This window comes from Miscanthus floridulus, chromosome 6 (genome assembly GCF_019320115.1).
Source record: "Miscanthus floridulus cultivar M001 chromosome 6, ASM1932011v1, whole genome shotgun sequence".
Classification (NCBI taxonomy): Eukaryota; Viridiplantae; Streptophyta; class Magnoliopsida; order Poales; family Poaceae; genus Miscanthus; species Miscanthus floridulus.
Window position 1 is genome coordinate 15474804 of NC_089585.1, and position 11856 is coordinate 15486659.

Consider the following 11856-nt stretch of genomic DNA (forward strand, 5'->3'; position numbering starts at 1 on the left):
ATTCCTTCAATCCAAACAGGGCCCTAGACTCTGTTTTAGTCATTCTACATTGATTAAACATAGAATAGCTTGATTTAGCAAAAACTTAACTAATATTTTAGAAATGTCCTAAATAGCAGGTTGTTGCATTTAGCGGAGAGATCTGATCGACCGTATAGGCCTCTATTTGTGCAACAGTGTTGTAGCGTTAACTGGTGTAAGCCGCTATAGCCACTATTTAGAACAATGAGTACGTTATATAAGTATCATAACAACCTCTGAAAGCACGTATTCGTAACAAGTAGAGTATTACTAGTAGCTAGTAATACATCAAGTTTTGTATGCAACTAATTGTTGCACCAAACAACACACACATCAACCTCAGTTGCACGCACTTGCCGCTCCTTGACACGCTCATACATTACACGAGGAACACGGTGAACTGGAGCACGGTCTCAATGCCGTCGGTCTCGAGCAGCGCGCCGGACGCCACCACCCCTCCGGGCCTCACCACGGCCACCTTGGCGAAGCCCTTGGCCCCGACGTACTTCCCGGTGCCGCCGACGATGGCGAGGTGCGACTCCGAGTCCACGGTGCGGTGCACGCCGAAGAAGCTGATGGTGTCCTCGAACCCACCCTCCTTGAACATGGCGGTCACCGCCACCGTCTGGCTGACGCCCTCCTCGGAGCTGGCGATGTAGAACCCCTGCGCGCGGCCCACGGCCGCGGACCCCAGCTCCGGCGCCTCCGTCAGCTCGTCGTCCACCACCGTCATGGTCCCGAAGAGGAGCTTTTGCAGCGTGGTGCCCTGCGGGAGGCTGCCGCCGGAGAAGACGGAGACGCCGTTGCCGTTGCCGTTCCCGTTCCCGTTACTGCCGATGGACTTGGCGGCGTTGGTGGCCCCGCCGAGGCCCGTGAGGAACGGGATGTTGTTGTTGTCGACGGCGCCCGCCGCGCCGGAGTTGACGTTCACGCCGCTGTTGAGCGGCAGCACGGCGCCGTTGGGCCGCGCGAAGGGGAGCTGCCCCGTGACCGCGGCGTTGTCCACGATGCCGGCCACGATGCGCGCCGACGGGTTCGTGCCCCCGAGGATGTCGTGCATGAAGAAGACCATCCCGTGGCCGTCAGCGCCGCCGGCCGCCCCCGCCCCCACAGGGATGGTGCTGGCTGCGACCGGAGCTGCCGCAGGAGCGCCACCAGCCGCCTCCGCAGCAGCGGGGATGGCATTGGCAGCGACCGGTGCGTCAGCTGCCGCGGCGCCTCCGGGCGCCGCCACACCGGCCCCTCCTGCCGCAGCCGGGATGGCATTGGCGGCAGCGATCGGTGCGTCAGCAGCCGCAGGTGCGACGGCCGGTGCGGTAGCGGGCGCCGCAGCACCGGCGCCGTCGTCGTCGTCGTCGGAAGTCAGCTGGTGAGTCGGTCTCGCCGCGGTGGCGCTGGGCGCGACGAGGAGGAGGAGGAGGAGAAGGGAAGAGAGTCCGATGGCTGCTTTCTTGAACGCCATTCGAGCAGAGCAGGCTCTCTGTTTCTAGCTCGTCCCGCTGGTGATACTGCAACTGTTTGTGCTTTCACTGAACTGCGACTGCGATGGCTTGAGCCACCACCAAGAGATCTCTATATATATGGCGAGCATATGGACATGTTGGTGGCTTGATCGTTGAGTGGTTAGCGGTGTCGTCTCGTGGAGTTGCTCACTTGCTCACTGGAGGAACCAATGGTTTAGTTGCACGCCACGTGTGGTGATCTGTAGCTTGTTTCAGCGGAACGGCAACCTGCTCCATGTACATGTTGCCGCTCAGAAAGAAAACGGAGGCCCAGGAAGATCGATTCCGTGCGACCATCGGCCCAGGCTGCAGGCCCAGCCCGCCGCCGCCGTACTAGCATAGCAGCCAGCAGATGAACGCACTAGTTTCCTCAAAAAAAAAAAAACTAGTTGCTAAAAAAAAAACAGATGAACGCACTGATGCAGAGACGCACGTCAGTCGTGGTCACCTGACGTCCTGACCGATGCAGACTCTAGAAGACGCATCTGGACCGTCGTGCAAGCCGCAGCACTTTGTTTAGTTGGGAATTTTTTTTAAATGGTACTGTAGTATTTTCGTTGTTATTTAATAATTAGTGTTTAATCATAGTCTAATTAGGCTTAAAAGATTCGTCTCGTGAATTATGTAATTAGTTTTATTTTTTATTTATATTTAATGTTTCCTGCATGTGTCTGAAGATTCGATGTGACAGAAAATCTTGAAAAAAATTTGGGAACTAAACACTAGGTGTTTGGCCGCTTGCTCGGGTGACGCGACGGGGCACAGGGCGTCGCGTGAAAAAAGCTTTGATTTCCACGGCCCACGGGCGAATTGAAGAAGGGCGGCGGCAGCCGGCAGGCCACGGTGAAAGGACACAAAGCACACCATTAGCCACGCCGCCGCGTGGCGCTGTCTGTCGTCGGCGACTTCCCCGCTGCTGGACAAACGCGGCACCATTAACCAGCGCCGTCGCCATCGGCATCGAGACGGTGGGTTTTCTCGTCAGCGGCCGGCCGGCTGCCCGACTTGATTTCTGGTCCAGCTCCACTGCACGCAGGCCGCCCCGCCGTGCCGCCGTCCGGGCTACCGTTACTTGGTCCGTCCTGCTGCCGTCTCGGCCGCGGCGTTGGCACGTGGCTGCCCACGTCCACATGTTAAACTCCAGCAGCGGCTGCGCCCTTCCTCGCTCCCGTTTCACCAACCACCATGTCTGTCGCTCTGCCCACCACCCTCGTCGTCGTCGGTCTCCTCGCCCTCCTCAGCGCGTGCCGCTCCGTCGCGACGACGGTCACCCTCTCGCCCGGCCAGGTGCTCGCCGGAGACGACACGCTGGTGTCCAACAACAGCAAGTTCACGCTCGGCTTCTTCAAGGCTCCCGACGGCGCCGCCGCCGGAGCGCCGGACAGGTGGTACCTCGGCATATGGTTCACCGCGGTCCCCGACCGGGCCACGGTCTGGGTGGCCAACGGCGCGAATCCAATCATCGACGCCGACGCCGGATCACCACAGCTCACGGTCTCCGGCGACGGCGACCTTGCCGTCGTGAACCACGCCACCAAGTCGGTGACTTGGTCCGCCAGGTCCGCCCACAACAACACCCCAGCCGCCGCCAACACGAGCACCACCACGGCCATCGCCGTGCTCCTCGACAGCGGGAACCTCGTCCTCCTCGACGTCTCCAACTCCAGCTCCAACTCCTCCGCGGCGGCTCCCGGCCGCACTCTGTGGCAGAGCTTCGACCACCCGACCGACACGCTGCTCCCGAGCGCCAAGCTCGGGCTCAACAAGGCCACGGGCGTGAGCACCCGCCTCGTCTCCAGGAGGAGCTCGGCCACGCCGTCCCTGGGGCGCTACTGCTTCGAGGTCGATCCCGGCGCACCCCAGCTCGTGCTCAAGCTCTGCGGCGACTCGTCCGTGTCCGTCACCTACTGGGCCACCGGCGCGTGGAACGGCAGGTACTTCGGCAACATCCCGGAGCTGGCCGGCGACGTGCCCAACTTCCACCTCGCGTTCGTCGACGACGCGAGGGAAGAGTACCTCCAGTTCAACGTGACCACCGAGGCGACGGTGACGCGCAACTTCGTCGACGTCACCGGGCAGAACAAGCACCAGGTGTGGCTCGGCGCGTCCAAGGGCTGGCTGACGCTCTACGCGGGGCCCAAGGCGCAGTGCGACGTGTACGCTGCCTGCGGGCCGTTCACGGTCTGCAGCTACACCGCGGTGCAGCCCTGCAGCTGCATGAAGGGCTTCTCGGTGAGGTCGCCCATGGACTGGGAGCAGGGTGACCGGACAGGAGGATGCGTCAGAGATGCTCCACTGGATTGCAGTGCTGGTAACAGCAATGGCAGTAGTGCACCGTCTTCAACTGATGGGTTCTTCCCCATGCCCAGCATTGGGTTGCCTGACAACGGGCGTACCTTGCAGAATGTGAGGAGTTCAGCTGAATGCTCGACGGCCTGCCTGAACAACTGCTCGTGCACTGCGTATTCCTATGGTGGCAGCCAGGGGTGCCAGGTTTGGCAGGATGGGTTGCTCAACGCGAAACAACCGCAGAGCAACGGCGGTGATTCTGTTTCTGACGTAGAAACTCTCTATCTTCGTCTCGCTGCAAGAGAATTTCAGACATCAGGAGGAGGCAGGAAACGAGGAGTGATCGTCGGCGCCGTGGCCGGTGCGTGCACTGCTGCTTTGGTTTTGCTGGTGCTGGCAACAGCATTGATCATCCGGAGGAGGAAGAAAACCAAGAACGATCGAGGAGCCGCTGCCGGTGGTGGTGGGCTGACGGCCTTTTCATACAGAGAGCTGCGTTCTGCGACCAAGAATTTCTCCGAAAAGCTCGGGCAAGGTGGCTTCGGCGCCGTCTTCAAGGGGCAGCTGCGCGACTCCACCGCCGTCGCGGTGAAGAGGCTGGACGGGAGCTTCCAGGGAGAGAAGCAGTTCAGAGCTGAAGTGAGCTCCATCGGCGTCATCCAGCACGTCAACCTGGTGAGGCTGGTGGGCTTCTGCTGCGAGGGCGAGAGCCGGTTCCTCGTCTACGAGCACATGCCCAACCGGTCCCTCGACATCCACCTGTTCCAGAGCGGCGGCGGCGGCGGCGTGTTCCTGGACTGGGGCACCCGGTACCAGATCGCCGTGGGCGTCGCCAGGGGCCTGTCCTACCTCCACGACGGCTGCCGGGACCGCATCATCCACTGCGACGTGAAGCCGGAGAACATCCTGCTGGGCGCGTCGCTGCTCCCGAAGATCGCCGACTTCGGGATGGCCAAGTTCGTCGGCAGGGACTTCAGCCGGGTGCTCACCACGGTGAGGGGCACCAAGGGCTACCTCGCGCCGGAGTGGATCAGCGGCACGGCCGTCACGCCCAAGGTCGACGTGTACAGCTACGGCATGGTGCTGCTGGAGCTAGTGTCGGGGAGGAGGAACGCCGCTGGCGAGGAGTACCGCACGACCAGCGGCTCTGAGGAGGAGCTCGCGTTCTTCCCCATGAAAGCTGCGAGGGAGCTGGTCAAGGGGCCGGGCGTAGTCAGCGTCAGCAGTCTGCTGGATGACAAGCTCTGCGGCGATGCCGACCTCGTGGAGGTGGAGAGAGCCTGCAAGGTGGCTTGCTGGTGCATCCAGGACGACGAGGCTGACCGGCCGACCATGGCGGAAGTGGTTCAGGTGCTGGAGGGCGTCTTGGACTGCGACATGCCACCGCTGCCGAGGTTGCTGGCGACCATATTTGGAAGGCCACACTCGTCAACAGAACACCAGACAACTACGGTTTCAGATACGTCAACGTCATCAGGACCATTTACTAGTGGATCACAAAATTAGTTTTTAGCGTAAAACAAAACTCCCATTACTAGGGAGGAAAGCTCATTGTGCTGGCTGAGTGTCTCATTAAAAAAAATGTTCTGATTGCATTTCATCCAATGTTCATGAACTAGAAAGAGTAATTAATGGAACAAAGAAAATCCAATTTAACTTTCCCTGGACCCACCAAATGTCACAAGCCGCAACCGTTGCCCAGGTCGTCGATTGAAACCATCTTTGGGAGACCACAATAAAAGCCGTTGAAAACATTGTATAGTCACCTTGTGGAAACGGTTGCGACTTTTACCAGGGATTGTGACTCCTGCTAGTCCATCGAGAATTAGCTAAAAGTAGTTTCTCTACAGTCGTGTGTGAGTTTCGTTCAAGAAAGAATAATTTGGTGACACTGGGCTGTGGTTCACGTGTCTGCAACTAAACCTTTGCCTGCTGTGGTTTACTGCCTTGTTGAATTAAAAGGCTTTGATTTAAAAAGGAGAAAAGATAATCGAGAGAATGGATTAGACGGTTTCATTTTACCGGCATAGCACAGTAGCAGACTTGTTTCATTTTGAAAGATAAAGCAGTAAACTAGATGAGGCAGATGTGTGGGTTTCACAGCCCCTAAACCATTGGAGAGCGTTGATTCGATTCAGAAGCAGAAATGCAGAAACAAACGCTGACAGTCTGAAACACCGTTTCACTTCCCATAATGAAACCATTGTGGAAGCAGAAATGCAGAAACAAACGCTGATAGTCTGAAACACCGTTTCACTTGGGCAGTCAGATGGTTACAATCAGCCGCACCACTAAACAAGTCTAGAACCGTATCCCACTGGACAGTTATACTTTATTATATATATAATCTTATGCCCAAATCTAAATCAGCAGGAACAACCCGTCAAGTTCATAATGCATTAATAGTAACAATCACATTCTTAGCAGTAAGAACAGAACAAGCAGCACGGATGACAGTATCACATGGCAGCTCTTGTAAGAATCTGAAACCACAATCACATTGCATTGCATCGAGACCAACAGATCCAGATTCCAGAACATTTCGAGTCCCCAAGATAGCACGACAGGGAACGACTGTCCCATCTACTACAGCACTAGTTCTTGGCACTGCAGAAGCAGAAGGCCAACGAAGCGCAACAGAGGCGGCTCAGGCCCTCTCGCCCCTGATGCGGCGCGCGAGCTGGATGTCCTTGGGCATGATGGTGACGCGCTTGGCGTGGATGGCGCAGAGGTTGGTGTCCTCGAAGAGGCCCACGAGGTATGCCTCGGCGGCCTCCTGCAGCGCCGCCACGGCCGAGGACTGGAACCGGAGGTCCGTCTTGAAGTCCTGCGCGATCTCCCGCACCAGGCGCTGGAAGGGGAGCTTCCGGATCAGCAGCTCCGTGCTCTTCTGGTACTTGCGGATCTCACGCAGCGCCACCGTGCCCGGGCGGAACCGGTGCGGCTTCTTCACGCCGCCGGTGGCTGGCGCCGACTTGCGCGCCGCCTTGGTGGCTAGCTGCTTCCGCGGCGCCTTGCCGCCCGTCGACTTTCGCGCCGTCTGCTTCGTGCGGGCCATCGGTGCCGGATTGGCTTGGGAGCGAGCGGCGAGGGAGATCGGAGGATTTGGGGGATGGGGAATTGCAAGCTGGGGATGCTGTCTGCCGTGTGAGGATTTGCATTTATACTGGTGTGCTGGGCGGGCTCGGAGGAACGGCGAAAATTTTCGGGAGGCGCTGGCGCGAGCGGCGGAGTAATCTGGGCCATTGGATTGGGATGGACGGTGAGGGTATCGCTGCTGGCGGGGGACGATCCGCGTGCTGGGTGATCTGCGAGCTGATTGGCTGGGACGTCTTCGGTGTGGATCGCTGGCCCCACCTAATGATTTCGGCCACTGTTACTCGGTGAGCGCCCAATTCCCGGTTCCACGAATGTGAACGGGGCTGTCTGCTGGGCTTCACACAGCCCATCGTGGCACTTGATTCGGACCTCAGAGACATTCTGGCCGAAATGGTAGCCCGCTTAGGAACGTCACTCTCTTCTTTGAAGCCCAGCACTTAGGCGGATACATACAGGTACACAGCCCACCGTGGCGCGTGATGCAATGTTGCTCCTTAACTGAACCTGGACAGTTTCCTCAGGAAAAAAAAAAATGGACAGAGCTCCTTTTATTTTATTTGACACGTGACAACAAAATTTGCCGCGACCACGGTTTAACTGAATATCTGAACCATATAGAGCATGACAATTGGCAAGGAGTTTTGTACCTCGAAATCCTGATGTAGCGTTTCAACAGGCAGATTGCTTACTTGATCATCGTAGAGAAGTTCTATGACCATTTTGTCATAAATACTGATACACATGCCATGAACGATCCCGAGACTAATCCGTCGCGATGAAACGCACTGTCATGTGTTCATCTGTACAGGGAATACAAGATGCAATAAAGAGAAATTGCTACTCCCTGCATATTAAGGGCCTGTCATATATTATTTGAATGAAAGTTCAAATTTATCGGGTTTTCTCTCGCTTTCTAAATAAAAGTTGGAGTATTTTATTATACTAGTAGCCATGCACGTGCGACACGCACGTGTCTATGGTAAGACATAATTGTCGGGTATCGATATTAGAGATATCCAAAACAAGGGAGCTAGTGCTCACGCTGGCTTCTTGGGACAGAGCAAGACGCATTAACATGTCTGGTCCGACCCCTTGGGTACAGGCTCCGTCTCGTCCGACCCCAAGGATGTAGTTTCCGTCTCGCCCGACTCCAAGGCTCTAGGGGTCTCGCCTGAGGCCGCGGGCTTCGTCTCGCCCAAACCATGGGTGCGTGTTCCGTCTTATCCGACCCCCAAGGGTCGCGGGCCCCGTCTCGCCCAACCCGAGGCCGCCGGGGTCTCGCCTGACCCCGAAGCCATGGGCTCAGTCTCGCCCAACCCCAAGAGCGTAGTTTCCGTCTTGCCTGACCCCGAGGTCGCGGGGGTCTCGCCCGAGGCCGCGGGCTCCGTCTCGCCTGACCCTTGGGTGCATGCTCCGTCTCATCCGCCCCCCAAGGGTCACGGGCTCCGTCTCGCCTGACGGGGACCCATATCGCCGTCAACCACTCTAGGTCCAGACGTATGGGCCTAGGTCAAAATTATGACATCAGAGAAGAGATGGGCATGACTGATGTAATCCGAAACCATGACGGACCATACATGAGGATTCACATCAAGAATAACGTCGGGCGTATCGGTGCTGTTCTGCCTAACCCTCGTACAAACGCTGACAGGTGCGTCAGTTCACCACGACGTCCGCCGGGACGGGATGGAACGCCATGACCATCAGATGAGGCCTGCGCATGGCGCCAGTGAAGGATAGGGCCACGACGTGGAGCCGTCCCTGTTGACATCGACAGGATAGGTGGGACCCGCATGAAGGAGAAGGACTCGATGATCCTAGAAGCCTTCCTTTCTCTCGTTCTTCTCCTTTTTCTCCGCTGTAACTCGCGCTTTCCCTTGGCCTATAAAAGGGAAAGCAGGGCACCCCATGAAGGGGATGGGGATCGAGATCTACACAAGACCTGAACCACGAGATAGAAAACACAAGAGCATGACACGGGCACACGGCTAAGCAGTGATCGAGCTCTGAGCACCCGTTCACTCCTTTCACCAGAGACTTGAGATCCTCTCCCTCTCTCGCCTGTTTGTAACCCCTACTACAAACATTCAGTGCTAGTAACATGAGCAGCAACGATGAACTGGATGTAGTGACTTTCTGCCCGAACCAATATAAACCTTGTGTCCTCTAAGCACACCATCCGAGCCAGATATGCAAATACAAATTTACTTGTCGGTGGTCCAAAAACACCGATGGTTGGCACGTCAGGTAAGGGCTTTTTGCGCATCTCAACGTCCATATCAGGCCTCGGATGGTTATTCACGGCGTCAGCTAGGTCCTGGGCGCGCATGTGCGCTTCAGGAACCTAGACTTCATCATTATGATGGAGGGACAGTTGGCGCAGGCTCCCACTATCGTCCAACCTCTCCACTTCGCCGGCCTCGACACGATCGCCGAGGTGCTTGAGGAGCTGCAGCTGCACACACCAGAGGCCCGCACCCCCGGGAGCTACCAGCTCCTCAGCTTTGATTACGGGAGGCTAGAGCGCCAGCTCGACGCCTTCTTAGGACCCCAACCATCCCGAGAGCACCTGTGCCACCTCACCTTCTCGTTCGCCAATGTCATGACGTAGCTTGTCGGAGGAGAGCCGCTCTCCTCGGAATACCTCATATGGAGCGCCTCGACAGCGCTCCCATCTGATCTCCGCAACGCCATAGATACCGTTGGCCACCTTATGGCGCAACGCATGCCTCCATCCTCCATGAACGACGAGTTCATGGGGATGACTGAATATGTCATGGAATCTTTCCACAACCTCCTCGCGGGAGAATCGAGGTCGCCCTCTGACTTTGACTCTAGCAGGGGGACCCATCACCCTTCTCATTAATGTTTCATGGTAGGTACCCCTAAGGGATATGTCGAAAGCATCCATGAGGGAGAGGCTACCCCAACGAACAACCTCGACGATGAGGTCGAGGGGGATGCAGGGGCCCCACCTCGCCTATGGGTAGAGCAGCTAAAGGCCCGGTACCAAGAGATCGAGGAAGCATGACTCCAGCTCGAGCAGGAACGCGTGGAGCTCAAGCGAGAGATCGAGCGCCACAGAGACAGTGGGCATGCGCACACCATGGCCTACAACATGAACTAGAGGATCATCGAGGACAACGAAGCCCTCCCACACTTCACCCGGGCAAGCCAGAACATCACTGCTGTTGTGGCCTTGCTTTCGGGGCTTCCGGGGCTGAAAGCTCTAGTTTGGTTTTGGTTAATTGATAAAACCCTAAGTGCTAACCTAGTTTATCAAGATGATTATGAGATAGGTAGCACTACTCCAAGTGATGAAGCAATGGCGAAGATCATGACAATGGTGACGGCATGGTGATGGTCAAATGCTCAAACTTGGAAAAGAAGAAAGAGAAAAACAAAAGGCTCAAGGCAAAGGTATAAAATGTAGGAGTCATTTTGTTTTAGTGATCAAGACACTTAATGAGTGTGATCACATTTAGGATAGATAGCCATACTATTAAGAGGAGTGAAACTCGTATCAGAATGCGGTTATCAAAGTGCCACTAGATGCTCTAACTCATTGCATATGCATTTAGGATCTAGTGGAGTGCTAACACCCTTGATAATATTTGTGAAAATATGCTAATACATGTGCACAAGGTGTTTGCAGGGTTGAGATGGGTTTGGGTCCCTCTCTCCCTCCCGCCGAGCTTGCGAGGCAGGATTCGGCGCTTTTGCATCCGGCGCAATAGAAAATAGGCATTTCATTTTCCCAAAAGCGCCGAATCCCGCCTCGCAAGCTCGGCGGGATTCGGCACTTTTGGGAAAATGAAATACCTATTTTCTATTGCACCGGATGCAAAATTCTTGGTGGTTGGCACATTTGAGCAAGGGTGAAGAAGTTAGAGTTGAAATAGAGTTGGTCGAAATAATGCTGGCGTCGGTCTACTGACCGGACGCTGGGTCACTCAGCGACCGGACGCTGAAAGGCTGCGTCCGGTCGAGCTAGCAGAGAGGTCGCCAGTTTTGGTGTTGCACCGGACGCTGGACCTGAGATGCACCGGACGCTGGTTTCTGCGTTCGGTCAAGCTGTCAGACGGCACAATGGGTAGGGTTGAGCACCGGACGCTGGTCTGTGTCCGGTCAAGGTGGATCGGACGTGTCCGGTCAAAAAAAACATACCTCGGGGAGCTTACTGGAAACGACCGGACGCTGGGGCTTCAGCGTCCGGTCAGTTTTGATTGGAGCGTCCGGTCAGCCTCGTAGCCGTTGAAATCTGACGAACAGCGTTTGAAGCTGGTGACGCGTGGCATCCATCGGGCGATCGGACGCTAAGGGCCAGCGTCCAGTCGGTATGACCGGAGTGTCCGGTCAGAGCGTGTTTTGCCCAGTGAAGGGGTACAACGGCTCTATTTGATGGGGGCTCTATTTATAGCCCCATGGCCGGCTCAAGGGATAACTCTTGCACATTTTCATTGACATAGCATCCTTGTGAGCTTAGCCAAAGCCCTCCCACTCATCTCCATCATTGATCCATCATCATTGTGAGATTGGGAGAGAATCCAAGTGCATTGCTTGAGTGATTGTATCTAGTGGCACTTGGTATTCGTGTTGCGCTGTGGATTTCGCTTGTTTCTCTTGGTGGTTGCCACCACCTAGACAGTTGGAGCAGCGGTGGAGGATCGGCACGAGTTGGTGATTGTTCGTGGCCGTCTCCGGTGATTGTAAGGGGAGTTGTACCTTCCCCGGCGGAGTGCCGAAAGGTAACTCTAGTAAATTGCTCGTGTCATTGAGTTACCTCACTTGTGGGTCGGTTCTTACGGTGTCCTATCGTGTGGACAAGGTTTGTGAAACACCTCTTAGCCGATGAACCACCAAGTGTTGGTCGACACAATGGGGACATAGCGTGTTGGCAAACACGTGAACCTCGGGAGAAAATCGATTGTCTCTTGTCTTTGGC

At 56.1% G+C, this 11856-nt stretch overlaps 3 protein-coding genes across 3 annotated transcripts; 1 reads left to right on the forward strand and 2 right to left on the reverse strand.

Moving 5' to 3' along the window:
* Positions 1 to 264: 264 nt before the first annotated feature.
* LOC136457734 (dirigent protein 10-like) lies at positions 265 to 1543 on the reverse strand. The gene has a single exon (XM_066457749.1). The coding sequence runs from the start codon at positions 1481 to 1483 to the stop codon at positions 401 to 403; it is 1083 nt and encodes a 360-aa protein (XP_066313846.1). The 5' UTR covers positions 1484 to 1543; the 3' UTR covers positions 265 to 400.
* Positions 1544 to 2519: 976 nt separating this feature from the next.
* Positions 2520 to 5473, forward strand: LOC136461736 (G-type lectin S-receptor-like serine/threonine-protein kinase At2g19130). The gene has a single exon (XM_066461044.1). It carries the CDS (start codon positions 2709 to 2711, stop codon positions 5316 to 5318), a length of 2610 nt encoding a protein of 869 aa, XP_066317141.1. The 5' UTR covers positions 2520 to 2708; the 3' UTR covers positions 5319 to 5473.
* A 710-nt stretch (positions 5474 to 6183) lies between these two features.
* On the reverse strand, positions 6184 to 6944 carry LOC136461737 (histone H3.2). Its single transcript, XM_066461045.1, has one exon. It carries the CDS (start codon positions 6868 to 6870, stop codon positions 6460 to 6462), a length of 411 nt encoding a protein of 136 aa, XP_066317142.1. The 5' UTR covers positions 6871 to 6944; the 3' UTR covers positions 6184 to 6459.
* Positions 6945 to 11856: the final 4912 nt, after the last annotated feature.

Excerpts from the sequence above, each read along its gene's own strand:
- LOC136457734 (XM_066457749.1), bottom strand. The coding sequence starts at position 1,483 with ATGGCGTTCAAGAAAGCAGCCATCGGACTCTCTTCCCTTCTCCTCCTC.
- LOC136461736 (XM_066461044.1), top strand. The coding sequence starts at position 2,709 with ATGTCTGTCGCTCTGCCCACCACCCTCGTCGTCGTCGGTCTCCTCGCC.
- LOC136461737 (XM_066461045.1), bottom strand. The coding sequence starts at position 6,870 with ATGGCCCGCACGAAGCAGACGGCGCGAAAGTCGACGGGCGGCAAGGCG.